This window comes from Semicossyphus pulcher, unplaced genomic scaffold (assembly GCF_022749685.1).
Source record: "Semicossyphus pulcher isolate SPU_LCO1_2020_fin unplaced genomic scaffold, fSemPul1.0.p SCAF_14, whole genome shotgun sequence".
Classification (NCBI taxonomy): Eukaryota; Metazoa; Chordata; class Actinopteri; order Labriformes; family Labridae; genus Semicossyphus; species Semicossyphus pulcher.
In genome coordinates, this window is record NW_027211648.1 from 12,925,551 (window position 1) to 12,949,660 (window position 24,110).

The 24,110-nt window shown below is 43.1% G+C and overlaps 2 protein-coding genes across 2 annotated transcripts; both read left to right on the plus strand.

Moving 5' to 3' along the window:
- The first annotated feature begins 2,994 nt into the window (after nt 1–2,994).
- Nucleotides 2,995–5,000, plus strand: id3 (inhibitor of DNA binding 3). The gene is made up of 3 exons (XM_069662240.1): nt 2,995–3,407; nt 3,778–3,849; nt 4,239–5,000. The coding sequence occupies exons 1-2, from the start codon at nt 3,108–3,110 to the stop codon at nt 3,829–3,831; spliced, it is 354 nt and encodes a 117-aa protein (XP_069518341.1). The 5' UTR covers nt 2,995–3,107; the 3' UTR covers nt 3,832–3,849; nt 4,239–5,000.
- A 4,760-nt stretch (nt 5,001–9,760) lies between these two features.
- e2f2 (E2F transcription factor 2) lies at nt 9,761–20,780 on the plus strand. The gene is made up of 7 exons (XM_069662373.1): nt 9,761–10,036; nt 16,942–17,041; nt 17,666–17,885; nt 18,026–18,187; nt 18,309–18,423; nt 18,512–18,710; nt 20,506–20,780. Exons 1-7 carry the CDS (start codon nt 9,761–9,763, stop codon nt 20,778–20,780), a joined length of 1,347 nt encoding a protein of 448 aa, XP_069518474.1.
- Nucleotides 20,781–24,110: the final 3,330 nt, after the last annotated feature.

Consider the following 24,110-nt stretch of genomic DNA (forward strand, 5'->3'; position numbering starts at 1 on the left):
GGTGAAAGCAGAGGAGGAGCAGAGGAATCCTGCGCACGGGGGACACAAAGAATTAAGTTTCAGTGTGTTTTTATGCCACTTAATTATCCCCCCCTGGGATGGGCCTGCACTTGTGGATGAAAAAGATACCCCTCTGTATACAACACTGCCTCTCCACATGACAGTCTGGTGTTTTACCCTCCCTCCTTCTGTCTCTTCTCACAAGTTGACCCTCATTACTCTCTTCTGTTGTCACTACAAGTAAAAGGAGACACTTTGATTATGTGCAGTGAAGGTGCTTTGAGATTTAGAGCCTGCAGGTAGGGAAGCACACACATTCAGCCACAAAAGTGGAACAGATGTTTTGGCTTATTATTATATGATAGTATTTTTTTTTTTTACTTCCGTTGTTATGTTGTAAAATATAGTGGATTGAGATTTAATTGAGAGAAGTAGAGAGGGGAACGAAGAGAGGAGGGGGGGGGGGGGGCGCTGCTAATTATGCATGGCGATTGTTGATGCCTTGATTGTCTGCGTCCAGCTGCACGGAGGAGGAGAGGGAGGGAGGGAGAGGGAGAGGGAGGGCGGGGAGAGAGGCAGACTCACTGACGCCAGGCTCGGAATTCTCCCATCCATTGAAAGAGAGACCCGATTGTGTCCGGGGCCTTTCCGACAAGCACCTGATCCCTGCCCAGACACACTACTGAGTTTGTGTGTGCGCGCGTGTGTGTGTGTTTCGCACAGATTTACGCACTGAGAACTCTGGAATCTGCAGACAAACGCTGTCATGGACGGAAAATAGTCCGTTGGCATTTTTTTTTAATATCCTAGAAATAGCCTCTAAACACGAAGTCACATTCAGGAGCAGGGTTATACAATTGGATAATGTTTAAATGTTTAACTTCACATGAATCCCAAACGCCTAATCTCTTAAACCAGCAGCAAATAAAAACAATTATTTTCCCACCAGACCTGGGAAATTCAGAGCTCCCCTTGACATATTTAAGACAGATATTTAGGGTCAAAGTCTTGTTTGGATACTCCGCACAGCTCACACAATATATCTCTAAAATAGCACCGGACTGATCCTGTCTCACGGTTCAATATTGTGCTTTGCTCTAAAAGTGAGGCTGCTGAGTGACTTGTCATGCCGGGTCAATGGCTGTGGGGAGGATGAGGAGGGGGGGTATGATTGCCAGGACTGGAGGAAGGCAGTGACTTGAACATCTGTTAAACCTCTGCATGATGTGGGGAGGATATCTCCAGCCGTGCGTATTTACGCACAAATGTGTCCAGGATGAGAGATAAGCGTGTGGAGTGCTTCATCACTCATCGCCTTGAAATAACGTGTTTTATCTAGACCACACTTCTTGTTTTATGTGACGTAAGACTCTTAATGTTTTAATTCCATTACCATTAGTTCATGTTTTAGTGGCTGTGACGTTGAAAGTGGTTGCAAAACGTCAAGATGCCATTCTGGCACTCACAACCCCCTGAGTGACCTCTTGTTCTCACTACTGTACAAAAATTGACAGTTTGAATTCAGTTTTTGATTCGTCCTGGCTTTGTTAATGATCGCATGGTGACTGTGGATGATGACTGGACACTGCTTTTCTGTTACTTCTCGTGCAGAAATGTATCTAAAGGCCAGGTGGCGTATTCCTCATTACACAAGTTTTGGACTATTTGGAAAGACTTTCCTCCTTAATTTCTCTGTGTACAGCAGGAGGAGGGAAACGTAGACCCATGTCCGTGAGTGACAGGCCCATTCAGCCAATGGGATCTCCGAGCGCCTCTGCTTCTCTCCCCTCTGCAGCCGGACGGGGGAGGGCGGGCCGTCTGCCAAAGAGGGGAGTGCGCGTCGGGGTGAATGGATGACGTCGGGAGGCTGGCGCCAGCATGTCTGGGACTGGCGCGTTAGATCAACACAGCTGGGCCGGGATAGGACACACAGCTGGCTCAGGCCTGCATTCCTCCACAAAACAGGATTGTGAGAAAAGGGGAAAATAAGACCCAAATAGGAGCAGAACGGGACGTGCTTTGATGTAAACTAAAAGAGGGCAACATTTGGAATTGTTAAAATAAAATTTTCATCCAGTCTTCCACACAGCAGAGGTTAGCTTTAGGCAGTAAGTGGTTTGACAGAGAGGTGCAGCCTTGACTGCTTAACCAGTTACAATTATTGTTAATTAGCCTAGCCATAACAGTGCTATAAGAAGGTGTTATAACACACTACAAAACGTTAATAATCAGTCAGTGAATCTATATCCAATAATCCATCCTTAGACTAACATGTTATTACCAATTATCTGCTGTAAAAACAGCCTGACCTTTTACCTATATCATGTGAATATCCTATTGTACACATTCTATTTCTGTGTGCACATTTTTCTGTCCTAAAAGAGGCAAAATAAACAGCTTTATTCATATACAGGCCTTTGATTATAATGTATTTCCATTTTTAATAAATTCCATTTAGAGTGATTTCACACAGGCAGACATGCGGACAAACTTTATTTACAGTAATCACTAAACAGAAGGCCCTGATCTAACGTGGATTATCTCTATCTTAAGTATTTATGTTTTAGAGGACTTTTATTTTGACATCTTCTGGAATTAAAGCTGTTCTAAAAGTAAACGTGAGATATACAGTACACTGTAGTCAAGTCTATGACAAAACCAGTGATCTGTCCTTGCATGTAAGCAGTTGGAAACTAAAGTAGTCCCATTTTTTCGGTTGACTCCTTCAAACGTTTCATGTGCCCTACTTTGAATACTTTTACCATCTATTTCAAGTAAACATCACCACCTGCAAACAGGTAACTTATTGATTGACATCCCCTTTAGGCATCCGAGCCTGATTTCCTCATTCTTTCCAGCTCTTCCACAAGGTGTTATCAGCCAATCAGAACCAGCTTGCTCTTTACACTGGCCAATCAGAGCTTGGTGCGAGAGAGGGGGCGTGAGCAGGAGCGCAGCGGTCGTGCAAGTATAAAAAGCAAACTGTACGTCGCTGTCAGAGCACTGTGGCTTTTCAGGACAGCATTCAGGAAACCACACGAGGACAAAAAAAGCGAACTTCTACTCGAACACCAAGCCGTGTCCTTTTTTGGTTGTTATTCTTCACCATGAAAGCTATCAGTCCCGTCCGCTCGGTGAGGAGCTGCTACAAGGCCGTGTGCTGCATCTCGGAGCAGAGTCTCGCCATCAGCCGGAATAAACACTCGTGTCTGGAGGAGCCGGTGGGCGCCCTTTGCGACATGAACGACTGCTACTCCAAGTTGAAGGAGCTGGTGCCCAGCATCCCGCAGAACAAGTCGGTCAGCCAGGTGGAGATCCTGCAGCACGTCATCGACTACATCTTCGATCTGCAGATCGCACTCGAGGCGGAGGACGCGACGGCACCGGAGATGGTTCTGTCAATAAAGGTGAGGAGTGGTGCTTGTCCTTTAACACGAGCAGGCACTGGCATTAAATAACAGCAATTTTTTCTGCACCTTTTTTTTTTTTTACATAACAGACCTCTGCATTGACCTTAAAGTAAAGATTATATATTTTAACAGTTATTTCAGAAGTTTATTCCACTTGCAATTCGTGCGTAATGCATTTCTCCTTGCATGCATGACGCGTGATCACATTTGTAAAACTATTTTGATGCGGTTGCAGATGCTGTTCTCTGACATAGAATGTTATAGGAACTTCCAAAAGACAGCTTTTGTAGACTAGGCTATATGCAGCAAGAATAAATGTAATAAACAGCGTCTAAAACTGCTTTTCTTCTTGTCCCTCTCCATCCAGACTGCGGATCTTACGCGCAATTTCTCCAAAGAAGAAGGACGATTGTGCCATTAGGATAAAGATGACACTGTGGTACGTGTTAAACAGCAAACAATCAATCTTCATATCTTGTTTCAAAAATCACAATGTGCGTGGAAACATCCAGTCTTCAGGCAAAGAAGCACAACAGAGACTTGTTTTGACTTTTCAAAATAAAATAACTTCAGATTCCAGTGAGAATAGAGTTGGCATTGATGTGAAGGTCTCCCTGCCCCTCCACATTCACCATGGTTGCCAATTAGACAGGCTCAGTGAATGTGTAGTGGATTCATTGCTATCTGCCTGGGGTTAATGAAAGTTCCATGCTAGGCGCCAGTCTGTCTGCTCTCCTCTGCAGGGAGGGAGGGTGAGAGAGAGAGAGAGAGAGAGAGAAAGAGGGGGGAGAGATCTGACTTCACTTTTCTTCCTTTCTCTCCATGCAGGTGCAGGGAAACACATGTCTCCACTTCACTCCGGGCAAGAGGACAAGAGGGGCAGAAAGGGTGGGATAGGTATTTGGAGGAGAAGAAGAAGAAGGAGGAGGAGGGAGGCGGAGGGGTTTAAAGAAAGAAAGAAAGAAAATACAGAAAAAAGTGGACTGTTTCCTAGATGAGTGGGGATCAACAGTAGTGCATGAGCAAGAAAACAGAGACTCATTCTTTGGCCCCTGGACAGACAAATCAACACACCAAAGCAGACGCAGGATTGGACGCTGAAAGTGGATCACATCGAAAAACCCGGGATCCCCTGTAGACGTAGAAACATTGGTACATTATTCTTCTTTTTTTTTTGTTTTAAACATGTATGTTGCATTCCAAACAAACTTTCCGTGGGTTGAACTCCACACACACACACACACAACCTGAAACCATTCCCTCACCAACTCTCACATCATCTCACTTAATTATTCCCCTCCCTCTTAATCTGATTTCTAACGATCTGGAGACTGTTACAGCGTGGAATGTGTACATATCTGCTGTGGGTATGTGAGGTGTGAGTCCATTTGGATGTTGGTGTTTTTTCTGAATGGGAGTTTGGGTTTTCTTAGGTATAATCAGAACTCTATACTAGAGTTAATTGTAAGTGTTTGTAGGGATTGTGTGATTTCTACAGACAATGTGTCGTGAGTTTTATAAACTCTGTATTATAAAGTTTGCTTTGTATGTATGTTCTTATGTAATGAAATAAACAAAACCCGTGAAACAGCTTGGCCGTCATGGGTACGTTTGATGTGAATGAATGTTGTTCAGAAGGCGAGGGTGACGCTGATGTGACTGTTTGGTTTTGGATGAGAGTGAAATGCTGATACAACAGGATGTATTCAGATGAATCTTGAGGTTGAGTGGTTGGAAATCAAACGAAGGGAGTTTCCTGTGAGGGCTTCTGATTTTCCAAAGAATGACTTACCATCAGTGAAACGCAGCTCAACTTCCTAAAAGGTGAACAAGAGAGGATGTCATGAGATCATGAACCAAACATGAGCAGTCCAACATATCGAAAGCCGTCATCACCAAATATATATCAACAGCTCCACCTATATAAGAACACTTTTCAAGGCCTTATGGTCACACTATGTAATGGGGTAACTAATTAAAGCTACACATACTGTAACATAATTTTCACTATACTGAAACAACAGAAACGTCTCAAAGATACATGGGCAGCAGTGGAAATAAATGTTACTGTACTTGACTGGTGCCAAAAACTGACCAAACTACTCCACCTTGTGGATTAACGCGGAATTTCAGTCTTTCAATTTTAGCACAACAATACTGACGTTTCCTCATGATCATCGGCAACAAAAGTATATATATATGTCTTTTTAATTGTATTTTTAATTGTTTTAATTTACAGTCTATTCAAACTCAACAGAGACAACAAAGAAAACAATCAGACATTCCAATAAGATCGACCGTTTAATTAGTTGACTTATTCTTCAGCTAACAATGAGCTCGCAGCGCCATCTAGTGATGAAAATGGGCAATTGCCTTAAAAAATAGTTTTCAAGCTTTTGGAACACCTCAGACAAACTGCAAAGATGCTGCAAACGCAATTTTTTTTAAATTATTAATTTAGTTTAATTAATATCTTTCCAAAAAATAACAAACTTTGGTGCCAACCTGCTCTCAGCTCAGGACAGACCAACAAGCAGATACAAGAGCAATTCATTTTACAGGCCTTTATTCTGATGAACAGCTAAATCAGTCACGCTGTGCGACAAAATGCAACAACCCTGTAAATGTTTTCTGTACGTACAAAATATAACAGCTATATTTAATAGTTTACATACACACAGTTTTTAACATGTACAAATCCTTATTGCCAGATAGAAATGAAAACACACTGTATAAGCTGTATACAGACATGCATACATGAACACATTGTTCACCATTTTCCTGTCTTTAAAGTTTGCCGTCAGGGCCCCTCGAATTTGAATCGACCTGCCTGATGAAATAAGGCCTGCGGAATCAGTGACATCTTTTAAATCACTGCTTAAAACTCACGTTTATGTACTTGCTTTTACGTGATGTGATGTTTCTGTTTATTTGTTTATATTTTATTTCTTTTAATTTATTTTCCTTTGCTGATTTGAATTCCTTTTACCCTTTATGCTCTGTTTCCCCTCTGCCATGTTTTGTCCTGTTGCTTCGCCTTCAGATGGACTAACTTTACATTATCTTGCTGTATCAGCCATGTTGTTTGGGTTCTTTTGTTACAGACTGTGTTCATGATTGCTCGTTTGTCGAAGCACTTTGTAAACTGTTGTTTTTAAAGGTGCTATATAAATATAATTATTATTATCATTATAAAGTGACACATTACATTAATCACTCTGTGTCCTTGCACTGAAATATTCTTGTGTACAATTTGCAACGACAGTTTGACGTATATGTAGACACTGTATTTTTTTAAAGATTGTTTTGGGAGGGGGACAGTTTTGCCTTTTTTGATAGGACAGCTGAAGAGACACAAGAATTATTGGGAGAAGAGACAGGGGGTTGACATGCAGCAGAGGGCCGCGGACGAGAGTCGAACCTGCGGCCGCTGCATCAACGACTGTGGCCTCTGTTTATTGGGCATCTGCTCTTCCCACCAAGCTAAGCAAGTGCCCCATATTGTAATTTTTAATTCATTTTTCTATAACATCTATTGTTTTTACCCACTTGTATGTACAATACACATTATATTTAGCTTTACGTCTATTTCTATTTGAGTTAAAACCTTGTATGTAAAAATGAGCCATTCGGCTTTTATTGGATTGTGATTGACTCATTGTTTAAAGTGTTGAAGAAGTTGTGAACTATTTGCCAATTCAAATAGTGTACTCAGGTGCTGTTGGCTGGTTTGCATCATGGGTGTGTTTGTAGCTCACCTCCAGTATGCAAAGAGGACAATACAACACCTTAGTGAATGTTACCATTACAAGCATTGGGCTTCAGATTAGCTTGGAGTTGCAGTAACTCCTTACTGACACAGTCTACAAAGGCAATATTTGTTGCAGTTTAATAATATTAGACTGCATTAGCCACACGATCACGTCATTGTATCAAAGTCATGCATTTTTGTTTAAATATATTTTTGAAGATTGGAGATAGCAGACAGCAGCAACCTCTATTTCTGATTGAAAGGAACAGCAAGCCCATAAACCAGAGACACCCTTTGAGGCCTCAGCGCTGAAGGTCAGATCCCAGTCCGAACCACAAGATGGGGTAGTTGGATGAAGATGCAATGGCGTGTGTCCTCATGAAATTCCAGGAATTTAAAGACTCTAAACATTAGATAAACTTTTGCTTTTGATGTCAAAATGAACCTCTGCAGGTCAAATGCTGCTCTGATATTGAAACGTTGACCTTTGACCTTTGCAGAAAATCTAACTTAGATTACTGAGCTTAAAGAGAAAACATAGAAACTCAGGCCTAGATGTCATCCAAGAAATTCATCAGTCAAATAAAGTACATGAAAACCAACTTTAAATTAGTCATGCACTGGTTGCCAGGCCAACCCAAGCTCTCAAAACAAGACGGGGAAAATGAATGAGAGAGAGTTACCTTAAAAATAAATGTTTTATTGTAATTCAGATTGCAAAACAAAACAAAACATGAAAGTGTACCTCCATGTCTGGTGACTTCTCTGAGCTGTGTCCTACTGCATGCTGTAGTTTGGCATGAAAGAGGAAGAAACAAGGGTGGGGCTGGTTTGAGTTGCACTATGTGGAGATTATGAAGACAGCTCTGTAAGTATTTCTAGTGTCTTCCACCTGCTCAATGTTGCAATACGATGTGATCTACAAAGCAAGTGGCTCAAGAGAGAGTCAATGAAGAGTTATCTTATCTAATCCAGGGTAATAGTCGGGCAACTGTATCAGCTTTTCTGCTTAACCTTAGCCCCTACATATGCTGTTTATAAAGTCACTGGGTAATATCAGGAGGGGATAAAGCGTAATTGTCTAGTCTTTCATTCAGAACATATTTAGATTTAAACATTTAACTTGAAATGTAGTTCAAATCGAGGCCCGACAAAAGGCCTGCTTTGGGTCGGGGGTCTACTTTTGCCTCGGCCAATGGGGGTCAAGTCATATGGCTTGGGTTTGATCGCTGTGGATGGGGGAGGGGTTGTTTTCTTTCAATATCTCCTCTGAGCCAATAAGGAAGAGTAGTACTGACTGAATCCAATTATCATCTGCAAACTATCCCCAGCTGCACCTTGCACAAGGCCACAATACACTTTCATCATATGGATCCACAAACCATGAAATTATACATTTCAAACTGTAGAAATGATCCAGGATTATCATTATACATAGTTAACTTATTACATTTAAAAGCGTGAACATTATTTGTTCATTTTAACATTTAATTTCCATTTTATTCCATATATGTACACTTTCCTATTGAATATACATTAAATACTCAACTATTTCAGTACAATTTTACGATTGCACCATTAGCTTACATCAACTAACTTACTGTTTGTTTTGTTCATATACGTCATGTTTGAAATTAAAAACTACAATTAAGAATAAAGTAAGGTTAATACAAAAAACATGCTCAGAGTTTTGTATTAATGGAAAGGCAAGACAAGTTAAAGATAATGGTGCTGTATGATACAAGATATGGGTCAGTTGTTGCTCATCCTGACCCTAACCACAAAAAGTGTGTTTATAAAAGAGTTACAACTCTTTAATTGTATTTCTGATTATATAGACTGGAGTCATTCATATTTTAAATAAGAAGTGGCCATTGTCTGGTAATAAAAGAACATCATGTCCTGAAATTGTGCTACTGCCCCTTTAAGAAGACCAGCCCGATGCGCGTACAACTGTTTTATGCAAATATGACAAGCCGAACGTGCCGTCAGCCAATCAGAGGCGAGCTCCAACCGCGGGAGATCCAAATTTCGCGGGATGAAGTTTGGCGGTAAAATAGCTGTTCTTTCCCAGCTCTTGTCCTCTTGTATGGAGAGAGAGGAGCTCTGAGGTGGACGGACAGGAGGTACAGACGGGGTCGCGTTCCGCATCAGAAGGAGTCACAATAAGCTGTAAATCTCAAGGTGGGACCTTATTTCAGAGGAACCTGGACGCCTGTAAGAACTGGACTTCAAAATACAGGACATTTGAAATTTAAATTGCATTTTTTTATTAACTTGTAAGGCAAGTTTCGTCTGCACTTTGTTGCCGGACAAAGGATAACAACACCTTGCATGGTGCTGCATTTACTGACGAATATATCATCAGAAAATACAGCAAAATTGCCTGTTTTGTATTGAATAAGCTGATCCTAACTGTATGACTCGGCTCTTTAGTTTTTATATTCGCATGTTCAATATATATTTTCATACAAAATTTCAAGTAGCAGCAAGTTGCTAATTCAAGCAACAGTTTAGCAGCAGCATTTAGTGGTTTTAGCTCCTAGCATACCTCTCCCTTCGCTTGACCAATCCGGTTAAATTCAGTTTACTCAGGAAAATGATGCGGATGCCTAAAGGCGTCTCTCCGGCAGCGGGTCGGCCGGCAGTGGGACTCTCCTGCTCTCAGCACAAGATGAAGGTTTTGTCCACGGGAGGAGTGAAGACCGAGTTCTTCGGCACCGGACTGTCCAGCCCGCTGATGAACACGGTACCGGCCGGATATTTCACCCAGATCTGCAACACCGCCGCGGCCGAACAAAGAGCCAACAGCCTGTACTCAACCCCCCACGGACCAGAGGCTAAACCCATCAGATCATCCTCCGGGCGGCTGCCGGTAAAGAATAAAACACACACCACATACACAACCATGCACTACTAATACACGCTGCTTAATAACCAAATGTGACAGAACAGTGTGTATGTGCCTGCATGTGGGCGGAATAATCCTGCATTTACATTGGCATGCAAGTTTAGCAGGGCCACATTGAAATATGTTTTGACGTGATAAGCCACAGTGGAGCCACTGTGACTGCTGCTGGATGTGTGTGTGAGTGTGTCTGCCATGTTAAACTTGTGTGACATCTTCTCCCATAGTCCAGCTGTAGCCAGACAAGACCAGCCGCTGTGTGATAATGTGTGTAATGGTTTTGATGAAGGGGTGAAGAGGGGGGGTTGATAGTGTTTGGAGAGTGTTTGAGGCCCCAGCTCTCTTGTGAAAAGACAGGATGAGTGGCCCCCACAGTGGGAGATGGCTTTTACACATATCAAACAATGGCCGCCTGGTGGAGGACCTTAATGTAAACACTGTATTTTCTCTATCGCGTTCTGTTGCTCTAATTTGCCTCAAAATGTTCCCGAGTCATTACTAACCCTTGTATTTGGACAGCTTTTTTTGTCATTACACCCATATAACAGCTGCTCCAACCGCACCTGTCATTAAGGCAATACAGGACCTGTGTAACCTGCTCCTATCACTGTAGGAAGGAGGAGGAGGTCAGAGGTCACAACCTAACAACTGGTGTGTTTCCCTCAGAGCTGAGTCAAGTGAAAACAACCCTAAAAAAAACCCATCTTAGTGTGTAAATAAATCAACCGTGTGATTATTTTATGTAAGAAAAATTCACTACCTCCATGTAGAAACTCGGAGGCTTAATGAAAACCTGTATGATTTGATTACACTTAACCAGTTTGCGCCCCACACCTGTTGTTACTTGTTATATATGATCTCTTCTTTGTGAAACCTTGCAGTCATTTTAGATGTACTGAATTGCTGTGAGGCTAAATGGGTTAAGGGTTAGAGTGTGTACAAGCCAGGGTCTCCAAATCTCATGTTAACCCCCTGCCCTTGGAGCCTGTATTCACTAATAGGCCCTACAAGAGGATTAGTTGGATGTAAGTAAAGAGGGAAATAGGTTACCACCTGGCTTATTATATGACAAGGTGGACTTTTATTACAAGGAAAGTCTTTATTTTATGATTGTCACATGTTAGAATCCTACATTTGTTGACTAACTTGGGAATGTGCCTTTAATCACGCATTAAGAGGAGATATAACGAGCGCTGACAGGGTTTATTATACTGCTATGCTATTATCAGAGGATGGTGACGAGTTACAGATAAAGAGCCAGAAAGCTGAGTGAGTGTTTTCACACTGATAGTGGGGTCCATTCATTTTCTCTCCCATGCACACAGTACATATATAGAACGTTTGTGACCACATTAATACACTTTTTTAAGTGACAACCAGCGTGCTCAGTGAGTACACGTCACCACAGGTGTTATTCAGCTCGTGTATGAGACCTCGGTTGAGGTGGAAACTGGTGATGCACTTTTGAAATTGCACAGCAGGTTTCAAAAGTCCCAAAGTCCAATGGTTGTGAAACTTCCTCAGAACATTTCAGCGACTTAAGTAAACTTTCAATTCAATGGCGGAAAAGCACCTTAAAGTATTACAAATGATGCTATGAGTAGGTGATGGGCTGACACTTCTATCTTGTTCGTGTCATAAAAAAGCTAAATCCTTTTTGATTCCTTTTTTTAAAGTGACAGCGACACAGCGGGCTGTAAGGAGCTTTTTACTTCCTCCCTTCTACCCACAAAAACCTCTCACGCATTTTTCACCAATGCTTAGGTTGACGTAGTCACTGCTTTAAGTCTTTTTTTTCCCAGGAGCTTTATGATCTCTGACAGACCTGAATTTCTAAATTAAAAATGGCCGCCATGCAGAGTGAGTCATTTGGGGTTTTGTCGTAGATTCCCACTCCTCATTTCTAAAATACAGACGTTTAAATGCAGTTTCTGACTTGGCTACAACAAAAATCATCTTCTTTCTGCCGCTTCAAAAAGACCAAAGCATATAGGTAGTCACTTTATTTATTTGGACATAGACAGATAGCGTTCATTAGGGTGAAATCTGCAGAAATCGTTGCACATGATAAAACAATAGTTGCAATTTATATCTAGTATTTAAATACTAAGTGTCTTCTTCATGCTCCTGCTGACACAGCTGCTTCGGTCCATGTTCACTCATGAGTCGCATGTTTACAGGAAGTGTTGCTTCTTCATCTGCAGCTCACTTCCTTCAACTTCATCATAATAGCAACCACTGTCTTTAAACTGGGTAACAGGATGCTTGACTCAGTGTGCAAATCTGAGAATCTTCAAGTACAAACAAACCGAATAAACCCATAACAGTCATGCATAATCCCACACTGCAAAGTTTGCACAAAGGGCACGTGCTTTGTGAAACACTGTGAGAAAAGGTTAATGTTTGACTGAATGTGTAGCTGCAGAGAGGGCGTCCTGTACATAATGCTAACTGTAATGAAAGGTGATGCATCAGTAGTTTTAAACCAGGTGTTTTATCATGCTATGTAGCTTTTGTTTCCTTCTAGCTTGATACCGTAAATGTAAATGTGCTACAGGATTCAGGCGCGTCAACACACTAATCTTCACCTCCATTCCAGCGCAATCCTATGCTCCGTCGGTAACTTCTGCGACTCCTTGTCATCTCAGCTACATATCCCGGCCGTCTCCGTCCGAGCAGCGCTCGAACATCGTTCCAAATTTGTCGGCGCCGAGTTTAATAAACAGAGTGAATGAGTAATAGATACAATAAAGACCTAACCACCGTAACATCTTCACTGTTTGCAAACCCTGTTTTGGGCACGTTTGTGACGTCAGACGGCGACGCAGCAGAGAAGAGACCAAAAGGAGTATACTCCACTGGCAATGGGAAAAGACACAATCGGCATCTATAAGCAGGTCTTCCCAGGTCTGAAAGACCCATGTCAATGAGTTACTGTGGGTGGGAAAGATAAATCCCCTCAATCCTCTGCTGCACTACAGATGACTGTTTCAGATACAACAAGCAATTTTTCCTACAGCAAAAGGGAAGTTTGGCTGCAAGATGCATCTGGAAACAATGTTCCATTTATTCCCCTTCTTATGTCACATGTGCGTCGTTCCCAGATTTACATGGAATGTGCAAAATCTGCCAAAAAACTGCATTACTACTGATTCTTTTGGCTAGCTGGGAAAACCAACCTCCTCTACAAGCTTCTTTCTAACTTCCAGGGCCTTCTTCAGTCACATCCAGAGACTCCTCATAGCCCCCACTCAGACTGATGACACTCCGGTGTGACATTGGCCACATTGCCAACTGTATGCACCCAAAATCTCTCTCACTTCTCTTGTCTCCCTTTCCTTCACCCTGTGTTACCCCAGCCTCGGGCCGGCACTGGCCCCGGAGCATAATGTCCTCCATAGGGGGGAGTTTTGCATTTCAAAGCAGCCCGCTCCCCCCTCTCCAGCAACCACCCAAATGGGCCGATCCACCCTTCTTTTTTTACCTCTGGAGGGACATGTTGACAATCTCATCAGCAATGCATGCATTGTTTTTCTATCTACTCCCCATGGGTGTGGTGGAGAGGAGTTTGTGTACAGAGGAGTTGGTGTTTGCGGGCAGACTGCAACTTGCCCTTGGCTGGGATGGAATCTGAGTCCCATGCAGCCTGACAGGCGAGGTTTGTTGGTTCTTTTTAAAGAGCGGCCTGACTGCAGAAGTCAATCACGTGACTGTGACTTGGTGGACGTTTCGCCACAGCAGCAGAGACGGCGGGAATCAGCCAAAGAATGTACAGCAAACAGGGGCAGCCACGTGTTTGCTTGGGTGTAACTGGGCAGGCAGGCAGGGTGAGGTTACAACAAACGTGAAAGGAGTGACACTGGAAGTGTGGGAGATAAGGAGCTAAAAGGAGTGTGTTTTACTCAGGCCTCTCCCACTTCATCCACAGCAGATGGACTTAACAGGAGCTTACTGCAGATTTGCTTGATTTTACATAGAGTAATATTTGCTGACGGTCAGATGTCGTCTTTCAGGAAGTTTTCTGTGTCCTAATATGTGTGTCAAGCACGTGTGAGTGAAGCAAAGACAACAGCCAGTCTTTCCACTCGATGAAAATGTGTTTGCGTAATATTGTTAACTCACCCGAGACATCCCACATGCAAAAAAAAAAATGGAGCACCAAATCCCCCACCCTAACCTTTACAGCTGCAGGGTGAAACCGTTGGTGCCCCTGTGACAACACGTCACCGTGCCTGTGGCTGTGACTCTCACATCCTCGACCTGTAAGCCTGAAAAAATGCAGACGTGGTGCTGCCTGAGCTGCACATTTAGGTCATGGAAGTCATGAAGCTGAACCTTATTCTTAACAGAAACCAACTTATGCTGGGGCTGAAGAAAATGGACTGTGTTGTTAAATCAGACAGATCTTCCTTCTGTTGAAAGTACAGCTGTCACTGCTTGTAGACCCTCCCAACAGTATCTTCTTAGTCCTCCCTGTGACCCCTCTGCTGTCAGCATCCTGAGCCAACAAAAGCACAGCTTTTTATTTCATAGTAGGTCTTAATAAATGTCACCATTTTGTTTAGAGTAGCTGCTCTATGTGTCAGACTGTAGTTCCTTTCTTGCTGCCTGTGTGCTGTAAGGATTAAATGCTGCCTCGCCACGAGCTCACACGCTTGCAGCGCAGCTCCAGATGTCGCCGGTCAACAGGTGGACATGTCAGGGAGCACACTGGGACAATGGCAGCCTTCATTATCTCCACAGTACATCCACACATGGTCACTTCACCGCTTTTCCCGTCTCTGTCAGTTGTCTAAACCTATTAGCTGAAGCACTGCGGTGACCAAAACGGATTGTGGCCGGGTATTTTTGCCTGTCCTCCAGTGTGTGAGACAGTACAGAGCTGAAGGGACAAGTGAGGACACAATCATAGGAGACACATGCGCTCCTGACAATCTCAAGACAGTCTGCCCATCATGTCGCCGAATTGGAGAAATCTTTGCTATTGTCGTCTTGTAAATAATCCTTCCTCTTCAACCTCGGATGTTTTTAATCATCCTTTTATGTGTCGCTCTTCTGGTTTCACACGGGTCGCATGGTATTAATGCCGCCACAGGCGGGTGAATGTTCCTGACTATTTCCTGTTGCGTTCACACACCGCCTCACCCCGACTTCTTGCAGACATGTTACCAGGAGACTGGCAGGAAAAAGTCTGCATAAAGTAGGGGTTAAAAATGTGGTCGCTTGCATTCACACATGCTCCCTAAAAGTGAAGCCAAAACATTTAGAGCGCCCCCTGCTGACTGGCTGCAGTATAGGTCGTAAAGCCCGCCTCCTCCATGTTAACAGATGGGACATGAGTCAAACTATAAAATCAAAATACACGCCAAATACATTTTTCTCAAACACGGTTTCTGTCAGTATAGTTAGTTCTTATCAACTGACAAGTTTATTTTAATTCATTATTTGATGCTGTAAAAAGGATGATTGACAGCTCTGTTGACAAATGTGGCTCCTGCAGCCAGTCAGTTCCTGATTAGCAGAGTAGAGGAGGAACGGTGAGAGGAAGCGTAACTAAAACAATCACTACAGTCATTGAAGTTTCCATATCTGTGAACGTCTGCTTCAGACCAACACAAAGAAGCTGTTCTGCTGTTAAACACGCCAACGTGCGGGATCCTTCCTGGTTTGCCAGTGTGTGTTTTGGTTAGCAGAAGTGGCTGCGGCGGCGCCACCCACTTATCTCTACTGCGCAGCTCTGGCTCCAAAAAAACGTATCCATTGCAGGATGGCAGCGGCCGTCACAGGGGCTATTTTGGCTTCAATTTCATACAATGAGAGCAGATGGAGACTCATCATCTATCTATATATACAGTCATTGGTTGATACCCAGTACTCCTCTGATACCAATTCAGTAAGACATTTACATATTAAATGCTGAAAAACACTTATTGCTATCGTTATTGAACAACTTAACCAGATGCTAGAAATTACCCAGCAGCCTCAGTGACATTTCCCTGAAATCCCACACCCCATTAGCTCAGTGACCTGAGTGTTTGTTTGGGCGCACTGTGTGACAAAGACATTATTATTGATTGACTCCAAACTTCCTCATCCAGCGTGAACATTTGCAGGAGTTAAAAATTAACTGATGAATTCAGCATGTTTGGGTGTTGCCAGTTTGTGCAACTTGCCCTCTCTGACAGTTGGCCATTTCTCAATCTTGAGCGGGAAAAAATGTGAGTGTGTCATTTTCACTTTTGTTTTTATGGGGGGATATATATCGGTCAGTGAAAAAGGCACTGGCCACATGATGAAGATTATATTGTGGTCCAAAGGTTGTGTGCATGCTTTCCATATAGTGTGTAATGCTTTACAGTTACACACAAGTGATCATCTGTGTGTGTTTGTGGAGAGCCTGTGTGTTAAGCTGAAGAGGTGAGGGAGGCTTGAGAGGGGGAGGAGAGGTCATTGAGTGAATCCAGGGATTTCCTTGCGTTTTGCAGGCAGCGAGTTGAGAGCCGATAACCCCCCCTCCCCTACACCCACACGCACACACTCTTGAAGTGCTGTAGAAAGTGTGAGGGGGGTGCTTTGTTCCTGCACTCGAGTGCCTGTTGGCACATTTACGACACTATTCAACAACCCCCTATTTAGCACTCGCCTTACACGCTTCATTCTCATGACTTAGCTTTAACTTTGCATTATGTGATGTCAGTCAGAATAGCTGAGCAGGAAGGGTAACCGATTGTTTCCAATGGACTGCAGGCTAGGAAAGGGTTTGAATGGGGACTATAGTCATGCTATTTATGTCCTTATAATGACGGGATGATTAGTGAACCTCAGAACAACAAGATTCTAACGCACGTGTACTCGTTCCTCTCTCTCTTTAGGCTAAAAGGAAGCTGGATTTGGAGGACCCTCTTTACCTGCCGGAGTTCAGAACACCAAAGGGCAAATGCAGCATCGCAGCGCGGATACCAAGTCCAAGAAGTGAGTACAACGGGATAAAGAAGTGTGTGAGATGATGAATTAAAAGGTGGATTTTGTAAATAGAGACTACTGGTATTATGTAGTGCTTCTACTTAATACAAATAAAGTACAGCACAAATTGGAAAAAGCAATTGAAAGACAAGCCAGAGGAAGTGAGGAACACTATAACAGAAAATGACTATAATAAAAAGCAGTAAATGTGGTCGACAATAGAGTCGTAATAAATCCAGTTTAATGATATAAAGAGCTATAAAGGACTCTTAAGTGCAAAGAGATAAGGCAGGAAGTTGTCTAATTACAGCTCTTTACAATGGTACGAGTCCAACGGGGGCAGGAAGGGGATGGGTTAGCTGTGAGGGTAAGTGGGCGGAGTTTGGGAGATTTTATAGGAAGCTTAAAAGATGGAGGATGCAGAGCTCTTTGGGGAGTCCCTCGGAGTAGCAGCACAGTACCAGGAACTAACATTAGTCAAATGACTATTATTGTGCTCTTGTATTAACCACAATCTGTGTATTGTCTTGTCCTTCATTTGGCACTGTTAACGGTCTACGTAGCTGTGTCTCTAGGCCCTGTGTGTATTTCTAACTGTTCCCTTCTCGTGCCTCTTTGTGTCTGTTCCCTCAGCTCCAAAGTCTCCAGGTGAGCGCACACGCTACGACACCTCCTTGGGCCTCCTCACCAAGAAATTTGTGGGTCTGATCGCTGAGTCCCCTGATGGAGTTCTGGACCTGAACTGGGCCACTGAGGTCCTGGAGGTCCAGAAGAGACGCATCTATGACATCACCAACGTCCTGGAGGGCGTCCAGCTCATCAGGAAGAAGTCAAAGAACAACATCCAGTGGCTGTGAGTTTGATGCGCCACAAACTGCCCCCTAGTGGCTGTAAGGAGGCATTGCAACAACCTCTGCTTCACCGTGTAGAGTGCCTTCAATCTATTACACTGTTTGTCTTTGTGTTTTATAATATGTTAATGTGTTCTCGTAGGGTTGGAGATGTATTCGAGGGTGGTGCTGGTGGAGGAGAGAAGGCCTGCGCTCTGAGGAGGGAGCTCGTAGACCTGGAGAGAGAGGAGAGATCTCTGGATGAGCTGATCCACTCCAGCACGGCACAGCTCAAACAGCTCACAGAGTACGACGATAATCAGACATATCCTTTACATCTGACGGCCGTGTGTCAATCTGCGCCTCTCTCCGGTGGTTTTCTGGGTCTAGTTTAACATGTTAGTCTCCACTCTGTTGCTGTTTTTCTCCTTAACTTCAAACTGTACGTTGGGCTATGTGACGTATCAGGACATCCGCTCCATCGGCAGTCTCAAAGACCAGACAGTCATTGCTGTTAAGGCCCCGGCGGACACCAAACTGGAGGTGCCGGACACAGCAGGGGTGAGCGCACGTCTTTGTTTGACAGTAACACTGATGGTAATTCAACTTTCAGATTATTAACAGTTTCTGCTTCCTCTTCTCCTTACAGCAGGGATCACTACAGATCTATTTAAAGAGTAAAAATGGCCCCATTGAGGTCTACCTGTGTCCAGAGGAAGGTCTTGAAGATGCCAGCCCGGTTAAAAGCGCCGTCACCCCTAAAAAGGAGTTCCCTCAACCCATCTGCGCTCCACCTGCTACCCCCATGGGCCCGCCAACCTACAGCATCAAAGAGGAGCCTGTTGAATGTAAGAGCAGCTCTTAGTTTGGTCATGTACAGTAAAGAAGGATTCACACTAATTGTTTGAGGGGTCACCTTACTGTGACCTTTTTACATGGCAATTACCCCACAGCGGCGTAACAGAGCACCGTTGTTGTGCCGCCTTTGCCATTTTACATTGGACCAAGCAATGGCGGCATAAAGCCACCCCGGTGTGTGTTTTTCCGGAGCATTCTGGCATTGCGGAAGCAAAACGTGCGTGAGATGTAAACCAAAAGTGTGTGCTTCACATACACACACACGGGGCTGTTCCACCCTGCCAGCTCGGTCATTTACACAGGCGCCATTTCGCCTCTGTTACTACCTCCGAGTCGTACCGCTCAGAGTCGACACAACTTCACCCCGCCGTTCTGCCTCTGTCGGTTCTACGTAGAAGACGGAGCGTACCAGAGGCGTAATAATCCCGTCTTCAACTGGCAGTGAACAAGGGGCTAATGAGCGGCGTGTGAGGCCCTGACTTCCCCTTATTCTGGCCTTGGGGAGCTGCTTTGCTATTTGAGGCATACACTCTTAATATTAAGGGAAAAGTTCTTTATTATAAGAACAACACTTAAGTTTTTTAAGTATGCAGCTCGGGCTGTGCGGCAGTAAGCTTAGTCTAACAATAAACCTGCTAGCATGTTTAAAGCCAACATGCTATATGTTAAAGGACCCCATCATGTGTTTAACACCGATTAAACATATGCTTACTACATGTTTCATAGTGATAAACAGAAAAACATCTGAATTTGAATCATGTTAACACCACTTATATACTTTAAAACAGAGGCTCATTTTATTCAAACTGCTTGTGGACTCAACTTGACAGCATTACTATAAATGCTATTATATTATATTATTATTAATATAAAGTATATTTCAAATAATTGATCTTGAAAGCTTTCAGAAAATTAACAGTAGAAGACGGCCGCAGGAACGGTTCGTTGCGATCTGAGTGAGTTGAGTGATTCTTAACATGTGTCACAGTCACGTCAGTTTCTATTGGTCCAAAGCTAACGTGGGAGTAATGGACACAGTATGCTTGTTTCATTGGGGCAAATATTCCTTATCTGTAGACATGCAGTTTTTAATGATACAGCACAATTTTATTATAAATTTATTATAATTATTTCGCGGAGCCCCAGGCTATAGTTCGCGGACCCCCAGGGGTGTTAAAGTAACATGCTTAATGTTCTTCTTTGAATTTCTACACAAAAAGGTGGAGAAAAATCCTCCTAATAACTATTTCTTGAAACACAACAGTTTATCTCAGAGTAAACAACAACACTCGGTTACTGCGAGGAAATAGTTCAAGCATAAGACACCCTGTTAAAACCCACACATAATCGTATTTACATTAGAAGGGGAACAGGATCTTAGCATCATTGTTTGTTTACATGTCTCGATAAGTATAAGCGAGAGCATTACATTCACTCACTTTTTTTTACTTGCCCAATGTGAGCCGCTTATACATGTGCTATGCTAAATCAGTGGAGTATATATGATAATTGTTAAGGTGTTTCTTCACTTCCATTCTATATATGCTAAGCTATGCTAATCACCCCCTGACTCCATACTTAGCACTTTAACATGCAAGATGTTCAATTTCCTTTTTCCCAAAATGTCAAAACTATTCTGTAACATTCTCAATAAATCGGTCTGTCTTAATTTTTTTGTACAACATAATAATAAAGAAATTAAACAATAAGAACTGATGTGCAGAAAACAAAAGGAAACACTCAAACTTCACCCTCTCCCCTGCTCTCCCCTTCTCTTAAACACAGCCAACATGTCTACAGCAGCTCCGGCCTCCACCACAGCTGCAGCCTCCACGTCTTCTCTGCTGGACGTCGAGGGTCTGCTGGGCTTGCCCCCCAGCCTGCTGCAGATGACGGAAGACCAGCTCCCCGGCACCTCCTTCACCACAGACCCCAACACCCCCTTTGTCAGTTTCTCTCCACCTCTGGACCAAGACGACTACCTCTGGAGCCTGGAGGATAGCGAGGGAGTGTCAGATTTCTTCGACACGTATGATCTCGGGGATCTGTTGAAGAGCTGAGGTATCGACGGAGGAAGGGGGAGGAGAGGAGGGGGGAAATATTTAATTAAATGCCTTCCCGAGGTCGGAAATATTACACTATGAAGCCATTACTTTTGTTTATGCCTGTTTTAATGTCAGTAAAGTAAAAATAATTTGTACATATGATTGTAAAAACATGATTGGAATGGGAGGTTGGGTGAGAGATTAACACTGACGCGTGTCATCTCCTACGGTAAAGAAACACTGTTTAGAAAGCAGGCACTAGTTTGGATTTTCTGCCTGAATTTTTCTGATAAAAATGTATAAAATTAATTAAAAAACAGTTGTTTTTATGCATATCAAATCACCAGCAGCAGAATCTGATGCGTTCAGGCGTCAGGCGGTGTTTACAGTGTGACAACTCAGGAATTATTTGTTCTTCCTCGTTTCCAAAGTCTAAATGTTCGTGCCACTCTTTGACCCGTAGGGGGCAGCCTTGTATTATGTCAGCTTTAACTGCCGGGCAGCTTCACAGGATTCAATCACTGGATGAGAGTAAGCAAAAAGCCATCAAGAAGAACCATAAACAGGGTGTGTTTAAGAGTCCTCCAATCTTCAACACTGACCACATTAAGCTGTGAATCACTCGTTTAATACCAGTTCAGGTTTGCTCTCTCCTTCCTCGAGCTTTACGTCAGGCCTTCTTCCCGTTTGGTGCTTTGTTGTGTGCCAAAATGTGAGACAGCTTACTGGACCCTCATCCAGAGTTAATGTCTGATAAAGAGCAGTGAACATACAGTATGTACAATCTCTACTTCACAAGAGGATCACACTCACTCTTGTTGGTTTGGCAGCTTTATTTCAAACCCGGTGCTTCTCTATTGATGAGTGTTTGATGGAGAATATTGTATTTCTGAGGAAATAACCCAAATGAGATGAAATGCAGCCTTTGTGCTGCAGTTAATTGGTGTAATTAAGGTTTAATTAGAGTAGTGATAATTTCCCCTTTTGTTCTGAAACAAAGTAATGTGTTAATTTAGCAGCAAAGGACGTTTATTTCTATGCTGTTCAAATTTTAAGCCCCTGAATGCTTCCCCATATGTGGTGGCGCAACCCCTTTTAAATGTCACCCAAGGTCGGAGCAGCTGTGACTTTTATCTGTTTTATTTCAGAGCGTTCTCGACATTTTGAATTTGATGCTGATGTGTTTTTGGCTTTCCCTCTACTCCGCAGAGATAAGCTAACTGTCCTGTCCTAACAAAACTTGAAACTTGTGTGTTCGTGTGTGTATCTGACGGCTTGGGGAGTGGGTGTCACGTGGGTGTGTTTGCGTGCGAGTTTTTACGATGTAGATTAGAGAATGTGAATTCAGATTTTGTAGTTGTTTTTTTTTTCAATGAGCATTATTTTTCTGGTATTTGTACATAGTTTGTTTTGTATTTATACCTTTTTTCTGAATTTTTTTTGAAAGTTAATACTGGCCTTTTTTAAAGACGGCACAAACTGCTTTTGTAAGACATGCAGCACTTAATATTTTTGTAATATTGTGTGGTCTGTTTAAAATGATAAAATAAATACTGAAGCCATGGTTTACACTTTGAAATGGGTTTCGATTTTATTTTTCCGACCTGTCAAGAAAGGAACTTTCACTTCCTGTTACAGTTTTGAATTCTTCCTTGCTCACATTCTTTTCAACAAACCACAGTGGAAAAAACATCTTGTATCACATGAATAAACCATAGAAACCCCCTTTTGTCCCTCCAAGCCTCTGCAACACATCATTTCTGTGGCTTGACTCTTACTGGAATATTGACTAGCGTGAAGGCTTTCGTCCTTGAATCTATAGCGCGAACCCGCAGGCTAAAATCAAAGTATGGATATTTCCTGTCTCAAACCAGCGAGCTAACGGCCACTGAGGATGTTGAGCTAACGAGACCTGACAACCCCCGAGGAGAGAGAATACATCGACATGAAGAGTGACAATGACACTGAAAGAGCTATGAACACATTCAGACGGATAGACAAAAAAACTCCCATCATTCTTTGTGAGTTGGTTGCTTTGGAAACAAGCTCACAAAAGGGAGCAGACGCAACAGAAGGTCAAAGGTCAGTGGGTCACTGAGGAAGAATGAACTGGGGGTGAGGACATCAGCAAGGAAGTTGGGAACAAATTTACTAATGTATAGAAGATGTGTGAGTAGATGTGCAGCATTTGTGTTTATTATTACATTAACTATCATTTCCTTAGGCGGCACGGTGGTGCAGTGGTTAGCGATGTCGCCTCACAGTCAGAAGGTTCCTGGTTTGAGTCCCAGCTCGGACGAAGGGGGCCTATCTGTGCGGAGTTTGCATGTTCTGCTCGTGCATGTGTGGCTTCCTCCCACAGTCCAAAGACATGCTCATTAGGTTCATTGGTGACTCTAAACGGCCTGTAGGTGTGAGTGTGAGCGTGAATGATTGTCTGTCTCTTTAGCTGTGTCCCAATCGACAGGCTGAATCATTTGAAAGGCGTATTTAAAGGCTGATTGCATCACAGCAGCACTTCGAAGGCTGTCCCAATTCGAAGGATCCTTCGACAAAAGCACCCTCCTTTTCCTGGGCCACTAAAGATCCATCGGGTGTATCCTTCGCAGCCCAAAATATCCCAAGATTCATTGCGTGCCAACAGCTGGTGATGCAAACAGGAAATCCTCCATAGGTCAGACTGTCTCACTTCAGTTCTGCTTTAGTGGTTCTACGCAGGAAGAACGGCGCATCCTCCATGGACCGCCTCCTTCAAAGGCTGCATCCCCTGAATTGAGACACAGCTTATTAAATTCAATCAATTAAATTGTATTTGTTTAGCGCCAAATCACAACCGAAGTTATCTCAAGACACTTTCCAAAAAGAGCAGGTCTAGACCGTACTCTTTGTTAAGTATGTTAGAGAGAGACCCAACATGAATCACCATGAGCTTATGATTCTGGCAGGTCAGTCCAGAGTGTACCCCGCCTCTCGCCCAGTGACAGCTGGAATAGGCTCCAGCCCCACCGCGACCCTGAACAGATAAGCGGCATAGATAATGGATGGATGGATCAGTTCCTTTACATTGAAAGTGAAGAGGACTGAGCATTCTCGCTCAGTATGAACGCTCACATGTTCCAAACGCTCAACATGCTTGCTCACTTTTCTCTGGAGTGATTTTATACAGAACCTACAGTTCACAACCTGTGACACTATATAGTGGTTATGTATGAAACAGGAAACAGTAATTTATTATGGCCGTCAGAGTCGGCCAAATGTTGCGAACGCTTCAAAAAAAATGTTTAAACTGTCACCTATAAAGTTTTCTGCGTCTGCACCAACATCAGGTGTCTATTCACACTCAGC

What these genes read in the sequence shown, in the direction of transcription:
- id3 (XM_069662240.1), top strand. Translation starts at nt 3,108, where the DNA reads ATGAAAGCTATCAGTCCCGTCCGCTCGGTGAGGAGCTGCTACAAGGCC. An exon ending in AGATGGTTCTGTCAATAAAG is followed by an intron (nt 3,408 to 3,777) that starts GTGAGGAGTGGT and finishes CTCTCCATCCAG; the next exon opens with ACTGCGGATCTTACGCGCAA.
- e2f2 (XM_069662373.1), top strand. Translation starts at nt 9,761, where the DNA reads ATGATGCGGATGCCTAAAGGCGTCTCTCCGGCAGCGGGTCGGCCGGCA. An exon ending in CATCCTCCGGGCGGCTGCCG is followed by an intron (nt 10,037 to 16,941) that starts GTAAAGAATAAA and finishes CTCTCTCTTTAG; the next exon opens with GCTAAAAGGAAGCTGGATTT. An exon ending in AAGAACAACATCCAGTGGCT is followed by an intron (nt 17,886 to 18,025) that starts GTGAGTTTGATG and finishes GTGTTCTCGTAG; the next exon opens with GGTTGGAGATGTATTCGAGG.